Source organism: Mizuhopecten yessoensis, unplaced genomic scaffold, assembly GCF_002113885.1.
Source record: "Mizuhopecten yessoensis strain PY_sf001 unplaced genomic scaffold, ASM211388v2 scaffold9289, whole genome shotgun sequence".
Classification (NCBI taxonomy): domain Eukaryota; kingdom Metazoa; phylum Mollusca; class Bivalvia; order Pectinida; family Pectinidae; genus Mizuhopecten; species Mizuhopecten yessoensis.
Genome location: NW_018407973.1, coordinates 382156 through 404740, shown reverse-complemented (window position 1 = coordinate 404740; position 22585 = coordinate 382156). Strand labels below are relative to the sequence as shown.

Sequence of the window (22585 nt, the reverse complement as noted above, 5' to 3'; positions counted from 1 at the left end):
GATGGAGGGGGTTGTGGGGGTGGGGGCTGTGGAGGCGGGGGCTGTGGAGGTTGTGGAGGATAACATTCATATAATGCACATCAAAATCTGAAATACTGAGGGTGAAGATATTTTATAAATGTTGTTGTCTGCTAAGGACTAGTGGAGTTGAGGAGGGACATTGCTTCATTTATGAAAAGCTTGTAAGAAGATGTACATAGCTGATATTTGATTTTGTATTACAGTGTAACCAGTCAAAAATGAATATGATTGGACCAAACAAATTTGTCAATTTATACTGTAGTGATGTTAGATATATCAACATTTTGGATTTGTATGTGTATGTAACTAAATACAATTTGAAATGTAGTAATAGTGACAGCACAGAAAATAGCCAATTTTAATGTTAATTATTTGCCCACCACAATTTACAATAAAAACCCAACAGATCACATATATTTATAACAGGAAAAACTAGACCTAGAAAAATAGAAAGGCGGGAATAAACAGTGTGCATCACCAAAGGTTCACACATCAAGTTCAGTAAAACAATGGTGTACTCCATACTCCACATGGTCTGAATAAGACAGTTGACCTACAATAATTGAGGACAAAAATGCAGGGTCTAAATATCCAAGTGGAGATCCAGAGTAGACAGGTTACTGCATGTTATAAAGGCTAAGTGGACGAATGTATAAAAGCTCACAAGTGTATAAAAGTTCTAAGGGAAGATGCACTACATGTATTGTATATTTGGAGCAATAAACTCCCTGCGGTGGTGGACTGGTAGTGGGTTGTAATAATTAATTAACTTGGCAACTGATTACATTTAATACAGTGTGTAGCACAGGTCACAAGGTTTTACTCCCATCTAATGGTAAAAAGCTTACCTTGAGTCAACACCAGATTGATTTTCTGAGGCTCAGCTTAACATTTAATGTGTTCATGATATTTTGAAACACGCGTATATATATTTAATTGTTTTGTATGCAAACTATTTTTTATATTTATAGTATACAATAATGTGTTTATCTTTAACTTTATTGAGTACTGTGAAGCCTAGTCAAACGGGACTAACTCTGGAAATCTTTTTTACCTGTTGCCTGTTTATCGGAACTAAGCAGTTTTGTTAATTAAGTATTTTGTAGAGATAAACTTACCATTGATTTATGGTATCTTCAGCATTATTGCCATGCACTTTTTGTTGTTGTTAAATTGAAAGCTCCTAGATAAAATACAGAGAGTACAGTATATAAGAACACCTTCTATTTTGATAAACTTCTTAATATTAATCTCCATAAGTTGTAATTTGTAGTTGTACATGTTTATACAGGCAGAGGTCACTCGGAGTGACTCTAGGTTTTATCTGTGCTTTGAGATTTACAGGGAAATAATCTACTCCTTTAACATAAACGGCCGCTGGTCGGCTATTTTCTATTGTTTATGATTATGCTAACATGGTGCTTGGTCGTTGGAGTGGGAAATAAAACAGGTTACATTTTAGTTGATGGAATGGACCACATAAAAGCATGACAGTTGAAAATTGCAAATGTAATAATGGGCTAATGTTTTAAAGTGCAAAACTGATATTTTTTATCAATATCAATTTGCACTTGTATCTGTCACTGAACTGAATTTTTCAAAAAGCAGCAAAAAATCTACTGAAATTTGAAAAGTTTCAGACTCTTAAAATAAGTGGTTTAAAGGTATGATTATATATTTCAAGTACTCATATCATGATAGAAGATTTCACATTTTTAAAGTAATAACCCAAATAATTTGCTTTCAAAAGAATTCACATTGGGTAATAGGTCACACTTTTTGTATAGCATCATCAGGATTCCTTTTTTTGAATGTAGAAAGGTAAGGATTTTTGTGTAAAAATGTCTGGTCTAACTAGGCTCCACTGTATCTAGAATGTCAATGGCTGACACTGTATTGATGTGCTAAGTGCCTTGTAGATTTACATTTTCTTTATCTTACCTCAGTTGAAATACAGTAGCAAAGATTATTGATGCTGACAGATTGTGCTCTTTATTTTAACATTTTCCCTATGTTATAAAATATAGTTTACCTGTATATTATTTCATTTTTTTCTGAAGTAAGTCAAACATGTATGTAGATGTTAGTGTTTGTATGTAGATGTTAATGTTTCCTCTGATTGGAGGAAAGGAGGCAACTGAGATACAAAATTCACATTGTTGTGTACATTGTAGTTAAATGTACAATTTTTCGGACAATTTAGGACCTACTTGTACATAGCTCTCATGAAAACACATTCATCATGTTCCAATTTGAGGCAATGTTTCTGTACTACATTCATCCAGGTACTGGTAAGGATATTTTCAACTTTAAGACACATAGTTTTTTAGACAATCGTAAAATTTGAATTTGGGGATTTATGTTTCATAGCTGTAATCAACTCTTAATACTCTGTAATTTTAGCAATTGTCCCGATATGTTTTCATTATTTGTTAAAGAAAAGAGCTCATGAAATGGTAAAAAATACCTCGAGTATATAAATCAAAACTTTGTTCATTTTTAAAACAATTATGAAACAAGTTAATTCAACTGATTTTAATCACCCTTGTTGGCCCGGATGTTAGCATGCAGGGGTCTGCATATGGGTGGAAACCGGAGTGTTCGGAGAAAATCCATGTGGTCGGGCATGTGCTGCTATACTTCTTCACTTCCAATCAGGGAATTGAAATGGCGGCCTTGGTGAAAGAGATGTGCGTCATCCACTGCGCCACCTGGCCGCCGTGGTGAAAGAGGGGTGCGTCATCCACTGCACCACCCGGCCGCTGTGGTGAAAGAGGTGTGCGTCATCCACTGCGCCACCTGGCCGCAGTGGTGAAAGAGGGGTGCATTATCGACTGCACCACCCGGCCACCATGAGTGTTACTGTAACATTCTAGTACTCGTACTAAATGATAAGCTTCCTATGTGACAAGTAAGAAAGTTAAGTTGTAGCTCACCTAGCGGCTTGATTTGTGAGAAAGTTGAGGTGTAGGTCTCCTTCCAACATGATATATGATATATCAGTGGGCTAGAGACAGAGCTGTGTATTACACACCTGATATGTGAGAGTTTTTGTACTTGTGTCCATAGGAATGCAGAGGATTTAATTTATCAATGGATGAACAATGCTCGTTTGATAGCTGGTATGTCTTCCAAGAAAAAACTGTACAAGTAGTCACAAAGGATTGTTCATGTACTGTAATATAATATTTATATATGCTAAACTGATATTATACTAATTAGTAGTATTTACAAGCTAATCAGATATGTTGTACAATCATATTCACTACGTATTGAGATAAGCCCATGATCTAGGTGAAACCAGCTTTGTGGCACATTTTCATTTTATATGAAGATCATGTCAGGAATATACCTCTTGGAGAGAGCATCACAGTCCGGTATGAACACTTTTCTAGGAACCCTGGGTTTATCTTACCAATTAAATATGTTATTTTATGTTTTATATTAACCAAATGTATATATATTTTAATTTAATGCATTTATATTATAATGACAAAGAGAATTCTAAACAAAAAACAATCTGTGATATTTAATGTCGTCTTCTGTACATTATGCAAATAACATTAATTTGCCATCCACAATGGGTTTTTTTTGTTTTTTTTGTGGTTTACATTTATGCAATATGTCTGATCGATCAAATCTCACTATCTTTACAGACACAAATTTTCCTATATAGAATCTCGCAGTTGTTTTTTTTTGTGGTAAATATAGCCTGAAAACCAAATATTCTATTTATAAAAATTCACTTTGTAAAGTTCCTTTTGACAGAATCATAAATACTGATTTTGATACATTTTTTATTATTTTTTCAGGGTTATGAATACCCGATACATTATAACTTCAAATGCCCAAATAAATATGGCTTATTCATTATGTAAGCATTGTATGACTGGCTTTTGTACTGCTGTGGAAATTGATAAAACAATGATGTATCAGAATATGAATTAAGTTTCAAAGTGAAAAACATGGCCATTTTTTCTTGAGGTTAATCTATTTTTAGCTCACCTGGTCTGCATGCTGGAACAGTTTATATTGTGCGTTATCTGTATTGTTTGTTGTCCAATATGTCTCAAATCTACTGCTGTAGGTTTTGACTGGGTAGCATTCGTACATCCAACACCTTTATAGCAGAGTTAAGAACTGTTATACATGTAGGGATATACTTTCTCCAAAAGTATGCAACATGTACAATATGTAGTTATATATTTAAGCATTCAGTCGTAGAATTGAATGACTTTGTCTAAATGTGTGTTACAATGTACCTTATTAGGCAAAATATGCTGATTGCTGTTAAGAATTTAGAAATTGTTACTAATTAAATTATCATGCGATACAAAAAATTGAGTTGTTTTTTTACAGTATGAACAGAATATAACTGATCACAAGGATCATTTTTATCTCACCAGGCGCACCCGTCCATCTCATGTGGCATCAGCGTTTTTATTTAAACAACTTCTTCTCAAAATTTTAATTTTATTGTCACTGGAGTCAAATGATTAAAAAATCTTCAGAGGCAGGGCCCAACAGGAGAAATTGAGGTAAATGTTTTCCTTTCTACTAATTGCTCTGTATGTCAAAGGGCGAGGTTGCATTGAAATGATAGGTTAAATTCATCGTCCAGGCCATCACTTCCAAATCTGAATACAGCTCAGTGGCGGATCCAGAGGGGTTTTTTGGGCTTCAGGAAACCCCCCCCCACCCTGAGAATTTTCTTTAAAAATCATATATTTTCACCATTTTCCTCAATTTTTCCCCACATGGAAACCCCCCTAGAAAGGTCTCTGGATCCGCCACTGCAGCTCAATGAAATTTATGGGATATATGTAGGATGGCAAGGTGGTGTGTCGCATAGGTTTGTACACCCCAGGTCATGGTCACATTGAGGTCAAAGGTCAGATACATTGTGCAGGCCATAGTTTTTGATTCCCTGAAGATGGCCCAATTAAATTTAAGGAATACATGTAGGATTGCCAAGCCATTGTGTGGCATACCACTTTTGGGTCTGTATGGTCAAAGTCACATTGAGGTCACACTTTTTCCAGCTCTGGGAAGCATAGTCCATCAGGTTTAGTGATGTTCTTGTCTATGTATTGTAGGTGGCCTTGACCTTTGGATCTGAACAGCAATTCCTTCAAGTAAGGAAGTACTGTACTAAGTTGGGGTTTAATAGGCCCACTGGCGAGATACAATAATACTTCAATATAGAAAATAATAACACAATATACAATTTTATTTATGTAAAGCTTTAATAAATATTGATAAACAGGAGCACTGAAACATGATCACCCCGGTAACACCTTTTACACATGCGTAAATACAGGAAAGCCTGTAATATTCCTGATGTTTTGCCAAGGTATCCTAGCAACTTACTAACATCATAGTGTTGTATACATACAGTACAATATTACGCATATACAAATGAAATGGGCATTATCTATACTTAGGGATGTATACTACCCCACAAGTTACATCTGAGATTTGTTGAGAATTGTCTCCCTTAAACAAAAATTGGCCTCCTTATCATTCAGAATTGCCACATACAGTGTAATCAATGGGTTCATTCTTATGAAACTAAAAAAAAAGGCCATCAATTAAAAAAGCGAGTTCAAATTCCTATTCATTTGGAAACGAACTGTATATGTAAAATTTTAAGGTAGCATTATACTTTTAAAAACTAATTTTCTGCCTTGAAGTGTGTAGGAATGCAATCTACTAGTGTCTGGGATTAACACAGTCACTTAAAATTACCTGAAAATTATAGCATTGCACATGTTGTAGTTCTATGGAACTATGGTAAAAATATCTACAGTTCTTGCAGTGTATATGATCACATTTCTGAACTTGAGAAATTCTCCTGTAACTTGCCTCCCCCATTCCATGCAGTTCTGGTATTAAATCAAAAATCTAATAAATCCATATATCATTAATTTAATTTAAGTACATGTGCATGAATGTAACTATGAATGGTTTAAAGTTTTTCTCGTTCCAAACAACATTTTACCTTCTGAATTTTTTCCAGGACCACATATTATAAATGAGCTAGTTTTCATGACATCTGTAGTAAAAGTATAGCAGCAGCTTCACTTAGTCACAGTATAGTGTCCAATGTATGGTACATGACAGTTCTGGCAGTCTTTCTAGTTAATCTGTATGCTATATGCTATTTCCATAACAAACATACTAAAACAAAAATATTCACTTGAAGTTTCTTTAAAAATTGTACTGTTATTTTGTTTATCATCATGCAAAGTCTGCTGCAAGTTGAGATTTTGGGGAACCAGATATCATAAAACTTGGGTTTTCCATTACGTCGCGCCATACTTCCAGGAACCGCGATGCCTCGGTCTCATCTATGACACGACTGTCATACGACAGACTAACTGTGAGATTCGTTTGGGGTTTACCCTCACTGCTGACGACGAGCCGGGACGCCCCCACTGCCATGATGGCTGTCTGGGGAGGATTGATAACAGCCGTGAACTCACTGATGCCAAACATCCCAAGGTTGGAGATTCTGCAAGAGATCAAGGTCACAGATTTTCTATTTTAATGTTAAAAGACTTATTTTGTGGACTTTTTTAATCTACAAATAAAAGGCTTTCTTGCAATATATACAAAAAATAAACAAGAAGTCCATAGAGCATGTTTATCCCCAACAATACATCATAGCAAAGGTCCTTCGGATGAAATCTGATTGGTTCATTAATGCATCTTTAATTTAGGAACATATGTTGGAAATCGTTCTTCATAAATTATGAAAAAAACTTTTTGTCAGATGAATAACTCTTGAACAAGAATGAACAGGCTGTTGTTTACATTTTCACTTGCCACAGTCACTAAGGATTGGCAAGCTGTTGGCTGCCAATCTTAAAAACACAAATTGGCACATCAATCATTTCTATCGTACCCGAATATGATAAACTTACGTAAAAGATCCTCCTTGGAACTCATGCAACTGCAATTTTCCTTCTCTAGCTTTCATTGCTAATTCCTGTTGAAACAACAGAATATGATGTAATAATCTGACAACATATGGAAATGTGTTCACTTTAATAACTTGGCACCAACCATTGTATCATCTTCATTAATTGGTTCTATGCAAGAATTATCTTTTCTCATGTAATTGTAAATGCACTTTGTGGTAACTTTTAATCAAATTTTCATACTGCTGTTTTTCCAAAGTGAACTTCTCGTCGAATAAGCACAATACTTCATGTGTGTAACAAGGGGAACCTAAACTTGAAATTTGAGAAAGATCTGTCAAGTACCTCGTGACAAATAGTGATAACAAACTTGAACTGTCAAAAGTCAAGATCACTGAATGCTTAGAAAATCACTTGATATTTTCTAACCTGGGTAACAAGGACATCCCTTCATTATTTATTTTTTTAACTTTTGATGAAAGTGTTGTGATATATTATTTACTTTCAAATGTTGATAGCTTTATCTGCTGTCATGTGTAAACCTCCCTAAAATCCTTTAAAATATCAATAAATCTTCAATTTTCAAACAAAGTTATTGGAGGCTTCAGAATAACACAAATAATTTAATACTATGTTATATGCAGTATAATTTAAGTTTAAATGTCTCACGAATTTCTGACTAATTCAGAAAAAAAATCTCACTATTTTTGACCAAATCTCACTAAAAAAAAATCACGGATCTCACTATTTTGCACCGGAAAGTTATGGCATGTATGATTCTGGCCATCTTATTTTTACTTTGTCTCATGAACTTTGATAAAAGTTCCTCCAATATTTTCTGAGAAATAGCGCCAACAAATTAAACTTCAGTTCTTGAATTTCAAAATGCTGGCCTTTTGACCATCTTGGTTTCTTTATCAGTCGAAAAATTCAATATGCACAGCTACACACCATTGGAGAGACCAGAACTATATATACCCGAAATTTCAGTAATATTCCTTTAGTACTTTCCTAGAAGTAGCACTAACAAATTTTAACTTTCAATTTTAATGACCATCAGTCAGCCATCTTGGTTTTCCAATCAGTCCCAAAAATCAATTTGCATAACTATAGATGATTGGAAGCTCCGAAATAAATGTTCAATACATTATTATACAATTTTATTATTTTTCGTTGATTTTGAGAATGAACTTATATTTCCATTTCATATCTGTTCTTCAAATCTTTAAGTAAATTTTCAACAAATGGAACAGCCAACAGCCACATATATCTCAAATGTTACACAATGGTGTCACATTCAGCACTCCAGATCTACAGTCTCCTAACTATGTTTGTTTTGGTAGGGTTATCTAGTGGTAATGCAGACACGCTTTTAATTTACTTATACTCACTCTAACTGTACTTGATATTTCATCTACTGGTAAATGTGCTGCACTTTTAACAATTGGAGTTATCAGCCCCTGATCTGTTGCCACGGCCACTGACACGTCTACAGCTGGAGAGGACTGTGCTGTATCTCCTTGCCACACCGAGTTGACACATGGCACTCTCTGGGGAAATCATGTATGGTAAAGAAATTCTTTAATTTGGTGACATATTATATTATCTACATGGAAAAAAGATGGTTTTAGCAATTAATCTTGCAAAGAAAATTATGAAAATAAATACTGTAGTGTACAGTACCTTTGTTAACTGTGGAAATGTGCAAAATTTTAACTTAGAAATTGTAGTTAATGTATGATTGCAGACCTTGAGATTCGAATTTATCTTTTACTAAATCCCTGTTTATACATGTTTATTTTCTATTTTCTACAGCTTCTTAGGAGCTTTGTCCTCCCACAAAAGTCTTCGCCCTAACTGCAATTTGGATCCCCCCTCGGACTCCCCAAAATCAATAGCCCCTTGCAATTGGCTATAGCCATCCCCTTCATAATGTTTTATAATAGATTACTTTTTACCTTTAATGAGATAATAATTTAAAAGAATGCATGCACTTATGCACTCATTGTCCTTTATTGATAGAATTTAATAATCTTAAATCTACAATCTAGTAAGAATTAGGTCACATATGTCATCAGGGCAACACATTTACTTCTGTATACCTGTAGTGCTATTGCAGATGCCTTGATTATGAAATCATTCACAGAGACTTTAACATTCTCACCTGAAAAGAGAACAAACATCATACATTTTAATTTATGTTTCACTTCAATTTTTTATAATATGATTTTAATTAAAAACCACTATAATATTTCAGATTAAACTATTGACATCAAGTAAAGTTAAATTATTTTTACATTTCAAAAAGAAAATGTGCAGCACTATAAGTTGATGTGTATTGACATAAATTTCTCTAAGGAATTGAGAAAACTCCATGAAAATTTCAAATTAAGAAATCAATACCTTTCGTTCTGACATTTTTTGTTTAAATATTTCCTAACACTCTGTTGTTACATACTTTTCAGCTGATTTCTCATTTTTGTGACTGCACCCAAATTACATTCCACTGATATGTAGGCGTGTGGTATTGTTGTCTGGAAAGGAAAACATAACATTGATACCATGTACAATGCAGCTAGGATCTTATAACCAGACAAATATCACATTTTGTGTGTGTTTTTAATAAAACTTTATTTATTTTACAACAACTGTGAACCATGTTATGTCAACTGATATTAAACACTCTTGTTGTTTGATTCATTTCTCTCTATATATATATCATTAAATATTGGATAACAGAGCCTGTACCTGAGTGCCCTCTGTTCTGTAAAATTAAGTTCGCTAAAAACAATTTGATCAATACGTGAATTTGTATTGGTGTAAGGATGTTACCTTAGACTGTGTCAGCCTTTTTGCTATCGTTTTCCTCATGGAGGTCAGTTCGAAATCTATAAACTCAGCGCCCTCTATATCCTGGAGTGGTCGAGGAGGCCCAGCGGGTGGAACTGCTTGTCCACTAGTAGTAACAGCAGGCTCTGTAGGCTGTACAGATTCTACTGGTAATGTTTGTTTGCTTAGACTTTTTGCTTTTATATAGTTGAGTATATCACTGAAATAAAAGAACAATATTAAGCTATTTCTTACAGGCAAATAAAAATACAAAGCTATCTTTAAAATTAAATTGCATTTTTTTTTTATTTAATGAGATTTCTAAATAAGATAAAATAGAACTTTGTTAATAAGAGCTCAACACCTAACAAGGACATAGTCATTCAGGTCCCCTGCTCAGGAAAATGTGAAAGACATTCCAAATTTCAAGGGTGAAGGGTGGGGGACAAAATGATAGAGGGGGTGGGACGAAAATTGCCAAATCACCCAGGCAAGTGACTTAATTAGTTAGCCATAATTAATTTCAAAGTTTGAAATTAATTATGGGAAAGCATAGTCACCCATTGTCTTATCATGGGAACAGCATGGGTCAACCATGGTCACAGTATAGTTAGACCATGGTTTATGGGTTAGTTTGGCCAAAGTTGTTGTAACCAGTAGTTACAACTTAACAAAAAATGTCAATCCATGGTGGACATTGTATTGTGAAACCATGGTTGAAATAATCAACTTGATGTTTTGTACAAATCCATAGTGAGATCGTTATGACCACCCTTGAGAAGCCTTGTTCCACACCCTGGTCATATAAATATCATGTTTAATAAAATAAAATAATGTATGATGCATCCATCTGTTGTAATGGTTCATATGTCTCTCTATTTTGTATTTTTCAATTTATCATCCATTAATTGAACTATAACAGTCGAGGGTATCTACTGTTTTAAGAGTCTGCTTCAAGCACCAATGAGAGATCTTGTAAGTTGTTACCTATCTTGGTGAGTCTGCTACACCTATTACCTACATTTTTGTGATGTTGACATCAGTACCAATGAGATGTTCTGTTACATTTCTGAGTATTTTTACTGTTACCCACTCTTTGGTATGGTTGGTTAGTTTGGTATGAGTACCAATGAAATGCCTTGTTACTTACCCCTTTGTGAGCCTCCCATGTGGCCCTGTACCAGGCACAGACACACCAAATAGATTATATTCCTCCATCAGCTTGCGAACAGATGGTCCAATAGGCCTGAAATTTTGATAAAGCTTATTATTATTCAAGCATATTTGATAGTTAAACCGAGTAAATTTTTTAACAAATAATATCACTCAAGACACGTACGTGACATACGGTCCAGATAAAGCTAACAATTTAAAACTGATTTAGTATTCCTATTTCAATTTATACTGAAGAAAGAATTTGATAGTTGTTGTTGGCTCTACAGGACAGGAAGCTACTTGCGTTGTATCTACCCTACTGTTGTTGGGTCTGTGGGACAGGAAGCTACTTGTGTTGTACCTACCCTACTGTTGTTGGCTCTACAGGACAGGAAGCTACTTGCGTTGTACCTACCCTACTGTTGTTGTTGGCTCTGTGGGACAGGAAGCTACTTGTGTTGTACTTACCCTACAGTTGTTGTTGGATCTGTGGGACAGGAAGCTACTTATGTTGTACTTACCCTGCAGTTGTTGTTGTTGGCTCTACGGGACAGGAAGCTATTTGTGTTGTACTTACCCTACAGTTGTTGTTGGCTCTGTGGGACAGGAAGCTACTTGTGTTGTACCTACCCTACAGTTGTTGGCTCTACAGGACGGGATGCTACTTGTGTTGTACCTACCCTACAGTTGTTGGGTCTGGGGGACAGGAAGCTACTGGTGTTGTACCTACCCTACAGTTGTTGGCTCTACAGGACGGGAAGCTGCTTGTGTTGTACCTACCCTACAGTTGTTGGGTCTGGGGGACAGGAAGCTACTGGTGTTGTACCTACCCTACAGTTGTTGGCTCTACAGGACGGGCAGCTACTTGTGTTGTACCTACCCTACAGTTGTTGGCTCTGTGGGACAGGAAGCTACTGGTGTTGTACCTACCCTACAGTTGTTGGCTCTACAGGACGGGCAGCTACTTGTGTTGTACCTACCCTACAGTTGTTGGCTCTGTGGGACAAGAAGCTACTTGTGTTGTACCTACCCTACAGTTGTTGGCTCTACAGGACGGGAAGCTACTTGTGTTGTACCTACCCTACAGTTGTTGGGTCTGTGGGACAGCAAGCAACTTGTGTTGTAACTTCCCTTCTGTTGTTGGCTATACAGGACAGGAAGCTACTTGTGTTGTACCTACCCTACAGTTGCTGGGTCTGTGGGACAGCAAGCTACTTGTGTTGTACTTACCCTACAGTTGTTGTTGGCTCTACGGGACAGGAAGCTAATTGTGTTGTACTTCCCCTACAGTTGTTGTTGTTGGGTCTGTGGACAGGAAGCTACTTGTGTTGTACCTACTTGGCTCTGTGGGACAGGAAGCTACTTGTATTGTACTTACCCTACAGTTATTGTTGGCTCTACGGGACAGGAAGCTAATCGTGTTGTACTTACCCTACAGTTGTTGTTGTTGTCTCTGCGGGACAGGAAGCTACTTGTATTGTACCTACCCTACAGTTGTTGTTTTTGGCTCTGTGGGACAGGAAGCTAATTGTATTGTACTTACCCTACAGTTGTTGTTGTTGGGGCTGTGGGACAGGAAGCTACTTGTGTTGTACTTACCCTACAGTTGATGTTGGCTCTTAGGGACAGGAAGCTACTTGTGTTGTACTTACCCTCCAGTTGTTGTTGGCTCTGTGGGACAGGAAACTACTTGTGTTGTACCTACCCTACAGTTGCTGTGTCTGTGGGACAGCAAGCTACTTGTGTTGTACTTACCCTACTGTTGTTGCTAGCGCTGTGGGACAGGAAGCTACTTGTATTGTACTTCCCCTACAGTTGTTGTTGTTGGGTCTGTGGGACAGGAATCTACTTGTGTTGTACTTACCCTACAGTTTTTGTTGTTGGCTCTGTGGGACAGGAAGCTACTTGTGTTGTCCTTACCCTACAGTTGTTGTTGGCTCTGTGGGACCGGAAGCTACTTGTGTTGTACCTACCCTACTGTTGTTGGCTCCACAGGACGGGAAGCTACTTGTGTTGTACCTACCCTACTGTTGTTGGCTCTACAGGACAAGAAGCTACTTGTGTTGTGCCTACCCTACAGTTGTTGGGTCTGTGGGACAGCAAGCAACTTCTGTTATACTTACCCTACAGTTGTTGTTGGCTCTACGGGGCAGGAAGCTAATTGTGTTGTACTTACCCTCCAGTTGTTGTTGGCTCTGTGGGACAGGAAGCTAATTGTATTGTACCTAACCTACTGTTGTTGTTGGATGTGTGGGACAGGAAGCTACTTGTATTGTACTTACCCTACAGTTGTTGTTTGCTCTACGGGACAGGAAGCTAATTGTGTTATAATTACCCTACAGTTGTTGTTGGGTCTGTGGGGCAGGAAGCTACTTGTGTTGTACCTACCCTGCAGTTGCTGGGTCTGTGGGACAGCAATCTACTTGTGTTGTACTTACCCTACAGTTTTTGTTGTTGGCTCTGTGGGACAGGAAGCTAATTGTATTGTACCTAACCTACTGTTGTTGTTGGATGTGTGGGACAGGAAGCTACTTGTATTGTACCTACCCTACAGTTGTTGTTTTTGGCTCTGTGGGACAGGAAGCTAATTGTATTGTACCTAACCTACTGTTGTTGTTGGATGTGTGGGACAGGAAGCTACTTGTATTGTACTTACCCTACAGTTGTTGTTGGTTCTGTGGGACAGGAAGCTACTTGTATTGTACCTACCCTACAGTTGTTGTTTTTGGCTCTGTGGGACAGGAAGCTAATTGTATTGTACCTAACCTACTGTTGTTGTTGGATGTGTGGGACAGGAAGCTACTTGTATTGTACTTACCCTACAGTTGTTGTTGTTGTCTCTGCGGGACAGGAAGCTACTTGTATTGTACCTACCCTACAGTTGTTGTTGGCTCTACGGGGCAGGAAGCTAATTGTGTTGTACTTACCCTACGGTTGTTGTTGGCTCTGTGGGACAGGAAGCTAATTGTATTGTACCTAACCTACTGTTGTTGTTGGATGTGTGGGACAGGAAGCTACTTGTATTGTACTTACCCTACAGTTGTTGTTGGTTCTGTGGGGGAGGAAGCTACTTGTGCTGTACTTACCCTACAGTTGTTGTTGACTCTGTGGGACAGGAAGCTACTTATGTTGTACTTACCCTGCAGTTGTTGCTGTTGGCTCTACGGGACAGGAAGCTAATTGTGTTGTAATTACCCTACAGTTGTTGTTGGGTCTGTGGGACAGGAATCTACTTGTGTTGTACTTACCCTACAGTTGTTGTTGTTGGCTCTGTGGGACAGGAAGCTACTTGTATTGTACCTACCCTACAGTTGTTGTTGTTGGCTCTGTGGGACAGGAAGCTAATTGTATTGTACTTACCCTACAGTTGTTGTTGTTGGGTCTGTGGGACAGGAAGCTACTTGTGTTGTACCTACCCTACAGTTGTTGGCTCTGTGGGACAGGAAGCTACTTGTGCTGTACTTACCCTACAGTTGTTGTTGACTCTGTGGGACAGGAAGCTACTTGTATTGTACCTGCCCTACAGTTGTTGTTGTTGGCTCTGTGGTACAGGAAGCTAAGTGTGTTGTACCTACCCTACAGTTGATGTTGTTGGCTCTGTGGGACAGGAAGCTACTTGTGCTGTACTTACCCTACAGTTGTTGTTGACTCTGTGGGACAGGAAGCTACTTATCTTGTACTTACCCTGCAGTTGTTGCTGTTGGCTCTACGGGACAGGAAGCTAATTGTGTTGTACTTTCCCTACAGTTGTTGGCTCTATCGGCCAGGAAGCTATTGTGTTGTACCTACCCTTCAGCTGTTGGCTCTATGGGACAGGAAGCTATTGTGTTGTACCTAACCTACTGTTGTTGGCTCTACGGGACAGGAAGCTACTTGCGTTGTACCTACCCTACTGTTGTTGGGTCTGTGGGACAGGAAGCTACCTGTGTTGTACTTACCCTACAGTTGTTGTTGGCTGTGTGGGACAGGAAGCTACTTGTGTTGTACTTACCCTACAGTTGTTGGCTCTACGGGACAGGAAGCTAATTGTGTTGTACCTACCCTACAGTTGATGTTGTTGGCTCTGTGGGACAGGAAGCTACTGGTGTTGTACCTCCCCTACTGTTGTTGGCTCTACAGGACAGGAAGCTACTTGTGTTGTACCGACCCTACTGTTGTTGGGTCTGTGGGACAGGAAGCTACCTGTGTTGTACCTACCCTACAGTTGTTGTCTCTACGGGACAGGAAGCTACTTGTGTTGTACTTACCCTACAGTTTTTGGCTCTATGGGACAGGAAGCTATTGGGTTGTACCTACCCTACAGTTGTTGGCGCTACGGGTCAGGAAGCTATTGTGTTGTACCTACCCTACTGGTGTTGGCTCTACGGGACAGGAAGCTACCTGTGCTGTACCTACCCTACAGTTGTTGGCGCTACGGGTCAGGAAGCTATTGTGTTGTACCTACCCTTCAGTTGTTGGCGCTACGGGACAGGAAGCTATTGTGTTGTATCTACCCTACATTGTGTTGTACTTACCCTACAGTTGTTGGCTCTATGGTTACCCTACAGATGTTGTTGTTGGGTCTGTGGGACAGGAAGCTACCTGTGTTGTACTTACCCTACAGTTGTTGGCTCTATGGTTACCCTACAGATGTTGTTGTTGGGTCTGTGGGACAGGAATCTTCTTGTGTTGTACCTACCCTACAGTTGTTGTTGTCGGCTCTGTGGGACAGGAAGCTAATTGTATTGTACCTACCCTACAGTTGTTGGCTCTGTGGGACAGGAAGCTACTTGTATTGTACCTGCCCTACAGTTGTTGTGGTTGGCTCTGTGGGACAGGAAGCTAATTGTATTGTACCTACCCTACAGTTGTTGTTTTTGGCTCTGTGGGACAGGAAGCTAATTGTATTGTAATTACCCTACAGTTGTTGTTGGCTCTACAGGACATGAAGCTACTTGTGTTGTAACTTCCCTTCTGTTGTTGGCTCTACAGGACAGGAAGCTACTTGTGTTGTACCGACCCTACTGTTGTTGGGTCTGTGGGACAGGAAGCTACCTGTGTTGTACTTACCCTACAGTTGTTGTTGGTGGGTCTGTGGGACAGGAAGCTACTTGTTTTGTACCTACCATCCAGTTGTTGTTGTTGGCTCTGTGGGACAGGAAGCTCCTGGTGTTGTACCTACCCTACTGTTGTTGGGTCTGTGGGACAGGAAGCTACCTGTGTTGTACTTACCCTACAGTTGTTGGCTCTACGGGACAGGAAGCTATTGTGTTGTATCTACCCTACGGTTGTTGGCTCTGTGGGACAGCAAGCTACTTGTGTTGTACCTACCCTACGGTTGTTGTTGGCTCTGTGGGAGTTCCTGCTGTTTCCTGTACAGGCTGGTCTCCACCAGGGGCTGGTGGCACAGCATCTGTAGGAACTTGGACGTTCTGCCAGTCATCACCCTCCTCAACCATTACAGCGATCAATGTCCCCACCTTGATGTCCGTAGTGTTCTCCGGTATCTATCATATCAAAAATATAAAGTCAAACTTTAAAGCTAGCAGGTACTAATTGCAAGGGAAGCTAGAAAGTACTGGTCCCTCAATCCAACCATGCCATTGCTACAAAAAATGTTTGGCGACAGATGCATTTTCAGTAAGTAACACTCAAGTCGGCCGATTAGAGTTATAGTTATAAATGTTTCAGCTAAACAAATATCATGGAAGCCATCTTGAATACTCAAAATGGCCCAGTAAAACAGAGGCCTCTTCAGATATATTATTTCCTAAAACATTCAAGTCAGTAGTTTGCTCCAAATTATGCCCTGTTTAATTTGTAACACTAAGTATGAACATTGTCGACCCAGCAGAATTAAGTCATAGCCCTAAATGTCTCTGAACATCAGAAATCATAATGGCCATCCTGTTTGTCTAATCAAATATTTAATTGCATATCTCAACAAAACCATCAATAGTATATGCAGTTTCACTTTAGAAGTAATTTTAACAAACTTTGAGACTCATGTAAACACATCATGACAAGTTAATTTTAAGTGTTGGGGAAACTGGAAAATCACTAGGATAAAATACCAGAGTGAGAAAATTTCTACATTTTTGGTATAGTCTTAAAGAGGTTTGGGTACTGTCTGGACTTAAATGCATGTATTAAGATTGCGATATTTCAAATAAAATTATGATACATGCACATAGGCCTATATGTTGCAATATACTGGTACAATGTAGTAAAAAACTTGAAAAGAAGGGAAAAAAGAGCACTTGTTAAAATGATTCATAACCCAACACTCAAGTAAAATTGATCTGAAATTATTATACATTTTTGTTCTAATGTCAACAAAATAGTGACTGATTTTTTAAAAGTAATTTTCAAATGATATGTATATATTACCAGAAGTTAAATCATCAAAACTTCCAGCTGAAACGTTTTTGACACTCATATATCTAAACTGGGTTAAATTGCACTAAGTATCTTTTTATAATACAAGAAACATTTGTATAATGTGATGTTTGTAAATAAATTTACTATGATTTTTGCAAGAATTCCTTCCTCATCTGTATCCAGTGTCACCATAGCTTTGTCTGTCTGGATGTCACACAGGTCATCGCCAGGGGCAACCATATCACCTGTAATCAGTCAAATATGGAGGTCAACTATTATGTAAACTAGCTATAGGTGCAGTGATCCATCTACAATGTATTTTAATGAGTCTTTTTCAACTGTATTGCTTAAAACAATGAGTCCCACAATGTTAAGTTTTTCAGGACCATGAGCTGATCATTCCTAGACCGAGTTTCAGTTAGATCAACCTATTAGAACTTGTTTTTAAGTTTGAAATAGTTATTTTCAAAATAGCGGCCATGGCAGCCAAATTGTATTTCTGATCGACTGGAAAAATAACAACACTTTGTCAGGACCATGAGTCGATCATTCCTATAAAGTTTCAGTTTAATCGGCCCATTAGAACTTGACTTAAAGTTTGAAATAGTTTTTGAAAATGGCAATCAGTGGCAGCCATATTGGATTTCTGATTGACCCGAAAAATAACAACACTTAGTCAGGACCATGAGTCGATCATTCCTACAAAGTTTCAGTTCAATCAGCTTAGCAGTTTGTTTGTTTGTTTATGTATAACGGCCCATCGACGGCTGTGGTCATTTAGGGCCATGGTGATTTTTTTTTTTTTTTTTTTTTTACAAACATGTGAGTAGCGAAGATAAAATCAGATAAAATGGGTTTTTTTTAAAAGCATTCGCATTGTATGTGTAGATAATAAAAAATAAAAAAAGGGGGTTAAAATAATAAAAGAGATAACGAATAGATGATATGGAATATGCGATATATATATAACGTCAAAAATGGTAAGGTGGGTTAAAAGACATCAGAGTCTAGCTTAGCAGAACTTGACTTTAAGTTTGAAATAGTTTTTCAAAATGGCGGCCGTGATGGCCATATTGGATTTCTGATCGAACCGAAATATAACAACACTTGGTCAGGGAGATGTCAGTAACGTTCTCATGAAATATTAATGAAATTCCTTTGCTAGTATTTCAGCTTAAGTTTAAAATGTAAAATGTTAACGGACGACGCACGAAGACGGATAGCAATAGGTCACGTGAGCTAAAGCTCAGGTGACCTAAAACTTACCTTCTTTCTTGTGCCATTTGATGATGCTGCCCTCTGACATTGTAGGGGACAAGGAAGGCATGTCCACCTTCATTACAGCTGTGATTTAAAAAAAAAATATAAGTCACTTTAATGTAAAAAACATCTCATTTTAACACAAAGATTTAGAAACATGTTAAAATCTGTTAACAATGATAATTTGATGCTGAGTACTTGCAATAAACTGCTCCCAATATGGATTGAATTGAAAAGTATACAAGTTGAAGACTCTACAGCAATTCTTAATTAAAACAATGCAAGTTCCACTTAACACCCTGTTTGATTGTTTAATGTTATATTTCAGTCACATAATGTGATCCTAAAACACTTATATTCTCTGTTTATGCCCAATAAAAACATCCGGTGTTTCCGCTAACCCTACGTATATACCTACCTTAGATTTTTGTGCCTAACCTAAAATTTTCATTGGCACTTTTTGATTGTCACTGTTAGTGTTACAGTAAGAACTCCTACTTTATATAAACATAGTAAAAACATTTTCCAAAGCGGAAACAAAAGCAATTTGTTTTTTTGGCCTTATGAAACTAAATTTGTTTTATATTATTTATATGAGCTCCACATTATACTAGTATCCAGAAATTTCTTTTTCAAGCCAAAATCAGTATACAGTTGTTTCATGCCTTATCAGTCAACAGTCAAAACTATTTTCCCGAGGAGTTGGGACCCTCCAGATGAACTGTTTCCCGAGGCCGCAGGCCGAGGGAAACAGTTCATTTGGTGGGTCCCAACTCCGAGGGAAAATGGTTTTGACTGTTGACTGATAAGGCATGAAACAACTGTTTTGTTACTTGACCAATGAAAAACCAAAAAGTTCTATGTCGAATGTGATGTTTAGATCTACCGACAGACAACCGTCAACAATCCAGTACCAAAAACGCTTGGTCATCGGGGTGCTTGTAATTATAGGTGCGTTCGATTACCTAACATGTGACCAGTCAACAGTTGCACGTGACCAGTCAACAGTTTCACGTGACCAGTCAACAGTTTCACGTGACCAGTCAACAGTTTCACGTGACCAGTCAACAGTTTTACGGTGACCAGTCAACAGTTTTACGGTGACCAGTCAACAGTTTTACGGTAGCACACATTAGCTATAGTTCGTTTGGTGAATTGTCTGGGAAACAGTCGAAATTGATTAATATGCATTTATATAGCGAGTCAGGTAACAACACACAATGATGACCTCTCTTCTTATTGGCCAAGCAGCTTAAAAGGGGTGTCTTTACTAACAGAGCGTTTACTTATGAGTTTTTTTCATTATGTCAAATGCCATGTTTCCAACAGCCAACAAACGTTATGATAACAATATTTAATTGGAGTGCATAATATTAAATAGGCCAGCACTGTTCACTTGTATACCGGCAGGTATTTTTCCTGCAGTACTATTTCCATCTGTTTGGCCTTACATTTACAAAACCATGGACTTTGATAGCAATATCTAAATCTGTGACAACACATTTCAATACAGTATAAGCAGACCTTTATACAGGGATCGACACTAGTCCTGGACTAGTAGATTTCAGCAAGGACTAGTGAATCACCTTACCTAACTGATCCTTTGGACTTGTGAAAATGTGATTATAAAATAAAAATATTGCTTTTTAAATTTAAGAAAACTGCTTAAAATAAGATGCATTGCATAATAATTGTCAAAATTTTCCTCAAATTTCATAGTGCTGACAGAGACACACAGCACTTTTCAAAAATATTTCGCCATGTTAAACCACTAACATTGTTGGAGTAATTACCTTTATCAAACATTAATGTTCACACTGAATTGTGTCTGTGTACTATACAAAAAAACTGCATCTAGTCTAATGGCAATTAGCGCAAGTTTCCTCTTGCACTGACATACTATAGACCTTAACAGTCTATACTATAGACTAAGACATTTTGACAGATAGGTGTCTGGGTCATCAGCTAGACATCTATCTGTCTAAATCTTGTGTCAGGGCCAGAGGAAACTGAAAATAAATAAACAAGAAATAAATAACATGAAAGATAAAGACATCTAATGTTTAAATATAGTAAAAAAAAACATTGGCGTTGCAGAAACAAAAAAGAAAAATACTTCAAGACAACATTTTTCTTTTAAAAATGTTCAATTTTCGGTACCCTCACGATAGGTGTCAAACTAACTTAGTGGCCAGACAACTTTCATTTTGTCTGCATTGTACTTTACCAACGATCACGTAATCTTAATTGACCCGTACATATAGAAATTACCTCTATTTGCATTTTGTAAATGAAACAATCGTGATTGGCTGATGCATTTTGAAACCTTCACAATCTCTGCCGTTTTTAGGCGAGAGAGAACCCGGCCAAGGTGACTGATGGCAGACGCCATTTTCCCAACTGTGGGACAAAGTTGATAACACGCTTGAAAGACATTCGTTCCGAATAAACATCCAACCGATCACGATCGTGGCATCGACTTTTTTCATATCGGTCTGTCGTCGATTACGACAGACCGATATGAAAAAAGTTGATAAAACGTCAGAATAATTCGGACTAAGTGATCTGTTGCTCAAACAATATAGAGATATGGGGGTTAATACAGATCCTAAGACCCATAAACATAACTATGACTAAACGGGGATGATTAACATTTAAGAAACTGCATGGGCATCCAACGATAATAATAAGCTATACACCCTGGGTATACATGTAAAAAAATGATGTATAAAGTCTAAAGTCCCCTGATTTATGTTTGTCAGCAAATCATACACTCCTTTTCACGTTTGCAAGGAAACACCAAGTTTGTTCAAACTAATTTACTTTAAAACAAAAGTACTTGTGAAACCTGTTTTTGATTACCTTTTTATCATTATAAAATAAATGAGAAAAAAGGAAAAGGTAAACATTTCTGTCGTCAACATTTTTACTTTAAACAACGTCTTCTTTAGAACCAAGAGGCCAAGGATGTTGATATTTGGCCATGCAGTAGCAAGCTGAGATGAAAGGCTTTCAAATTTGTTCAAATGAATGACCTTTGTCCTTTTTCAAGGTCACAGTTGTCAAATATGTTAAAATCTTTCAACAAATTCTTCTGAATAACCAGAAGGCCCAGGGTGATGATATTTGGCAAGGGACAAGCTGGGATTAGGGGCTACCAAGTTTGTTCAATTGAATGACCTTGTTTGACTTCCAAGGTTACAGAGGTCAAATGTGTTTAAATCTTAGAACAGCTTTTTTGAATGAATTTGAGTCAAGACACTTATATTTTTTCATGTAGCTTTATTTTAGTCTACTTTTAAGGTTACAATTGTGAGATTAATACCAGGTGAGTAATGCAGGCCCATTGGGCCTATTGTTCAACATGACAGTCATGTGGTTTAGGTGTGACTATTATACAAGCGCCACCTTCATGTATTTATAAGTGCATACATCTGTTCATCGTTGTGAGGTGCCTTCATTGTTCTAAGTGAATTTTAGTGATATGTTGCAAAATGATTTGTTATCTTTTTTTTCTTGGATGCATTTCCTTAATTTTGGACTGTAGATGTATTATCACAGTAAATACAGTTGACATGGCATAAACAGATCTTATGAAGTACACAGAAACTGGGCATGTAATTGTTCAATGGCAATGATGGGATTGACTGAAGTTGTCACTGTAGAGTAATAGAAGTGCTTGCAAATGAAGTGTACAGGCAAAATCAAATACTTTAACATTGTTGATATAAAGCAAAAATGGCACTACTAATAAATGATTGCTGTGATGTGACTATATTCTACAATTTCCACTATGAATGCCCTGATACTGGTCATCGATGTCACTAGTATTGATCAGGTAATTTATAGCGTTAAACTGTACATATTTGTAGAGGACAGACATCATCATGGACGTAGTGTTCAAGACTGATCTTTACTAGTAACTATAGTTTAAACTAGAGGAAATTTCTTGTTAGCTAAACAGTAGAGCAACAGACTCTTGGAGAGTCTGGGGTCCCCTTGTTTGCTTATCTGGGTCCAACAGTGACAGGTATGAT

At 37.6% G+C, this 22585-nt stretch overlaps 2 protein-coding genes across 2 annotated transcripts in view; one reads left to right on the top strand and one right to left on the bottom strand.

Moving 5' to 3' along the window:
- The window catches only part of LOC110457648, a 10351-nt gene extending 10122 nt beyond the window's left edge, over nucleotides 1-229 (top strand). The window contains exon 7 of the mRNA XM_021509000.1: nucleotides 225-229. Coding sequence (XP_021364675.1) covers nucleotides 225-229 — 5 coding nt within the window. The remainder of the gene's footprint in view (nucleotides 1-224) is intronic.
- Nucleotides 230-5438: 5209 nt separating this feature from the next.
- On the bottom strand, nucleotides 5439-20973 carry LOC110457658 (pyruvate dehydrogenase protein X component-like). Its single transcript, XM_021509012.1, has 11 exons — nucleotides 20820-20973; nucleotides 18555-18632; nucleotides 17433-17533; nucleotides 16239-16414; nucleotides 10924-11019; nucleotides 9777-9993; nucleotides 9403-9478; nucleotides 9047-9108; nucleotides 8336-8494; nucleotides 6948-7012; nucleotides 5439-6535 (listed from the first exon to the last, which is right to left on the bottom strand). The coding sequence occupies exons 1-11, from the start codon at nucleotides 20938-20940 to the stop codon at nucleotides 6262-6264; spliced, it is 1425 nt and encodes a 474-aa protein (XP_021364687.1). The 5' UTR covers nucleotides 20941-20973; the 3' UTR covers nucleotides 5439-6261.
- Between the last annotated feature and the right edge of the window lie 1612 nt (nucleotides 20974-22585).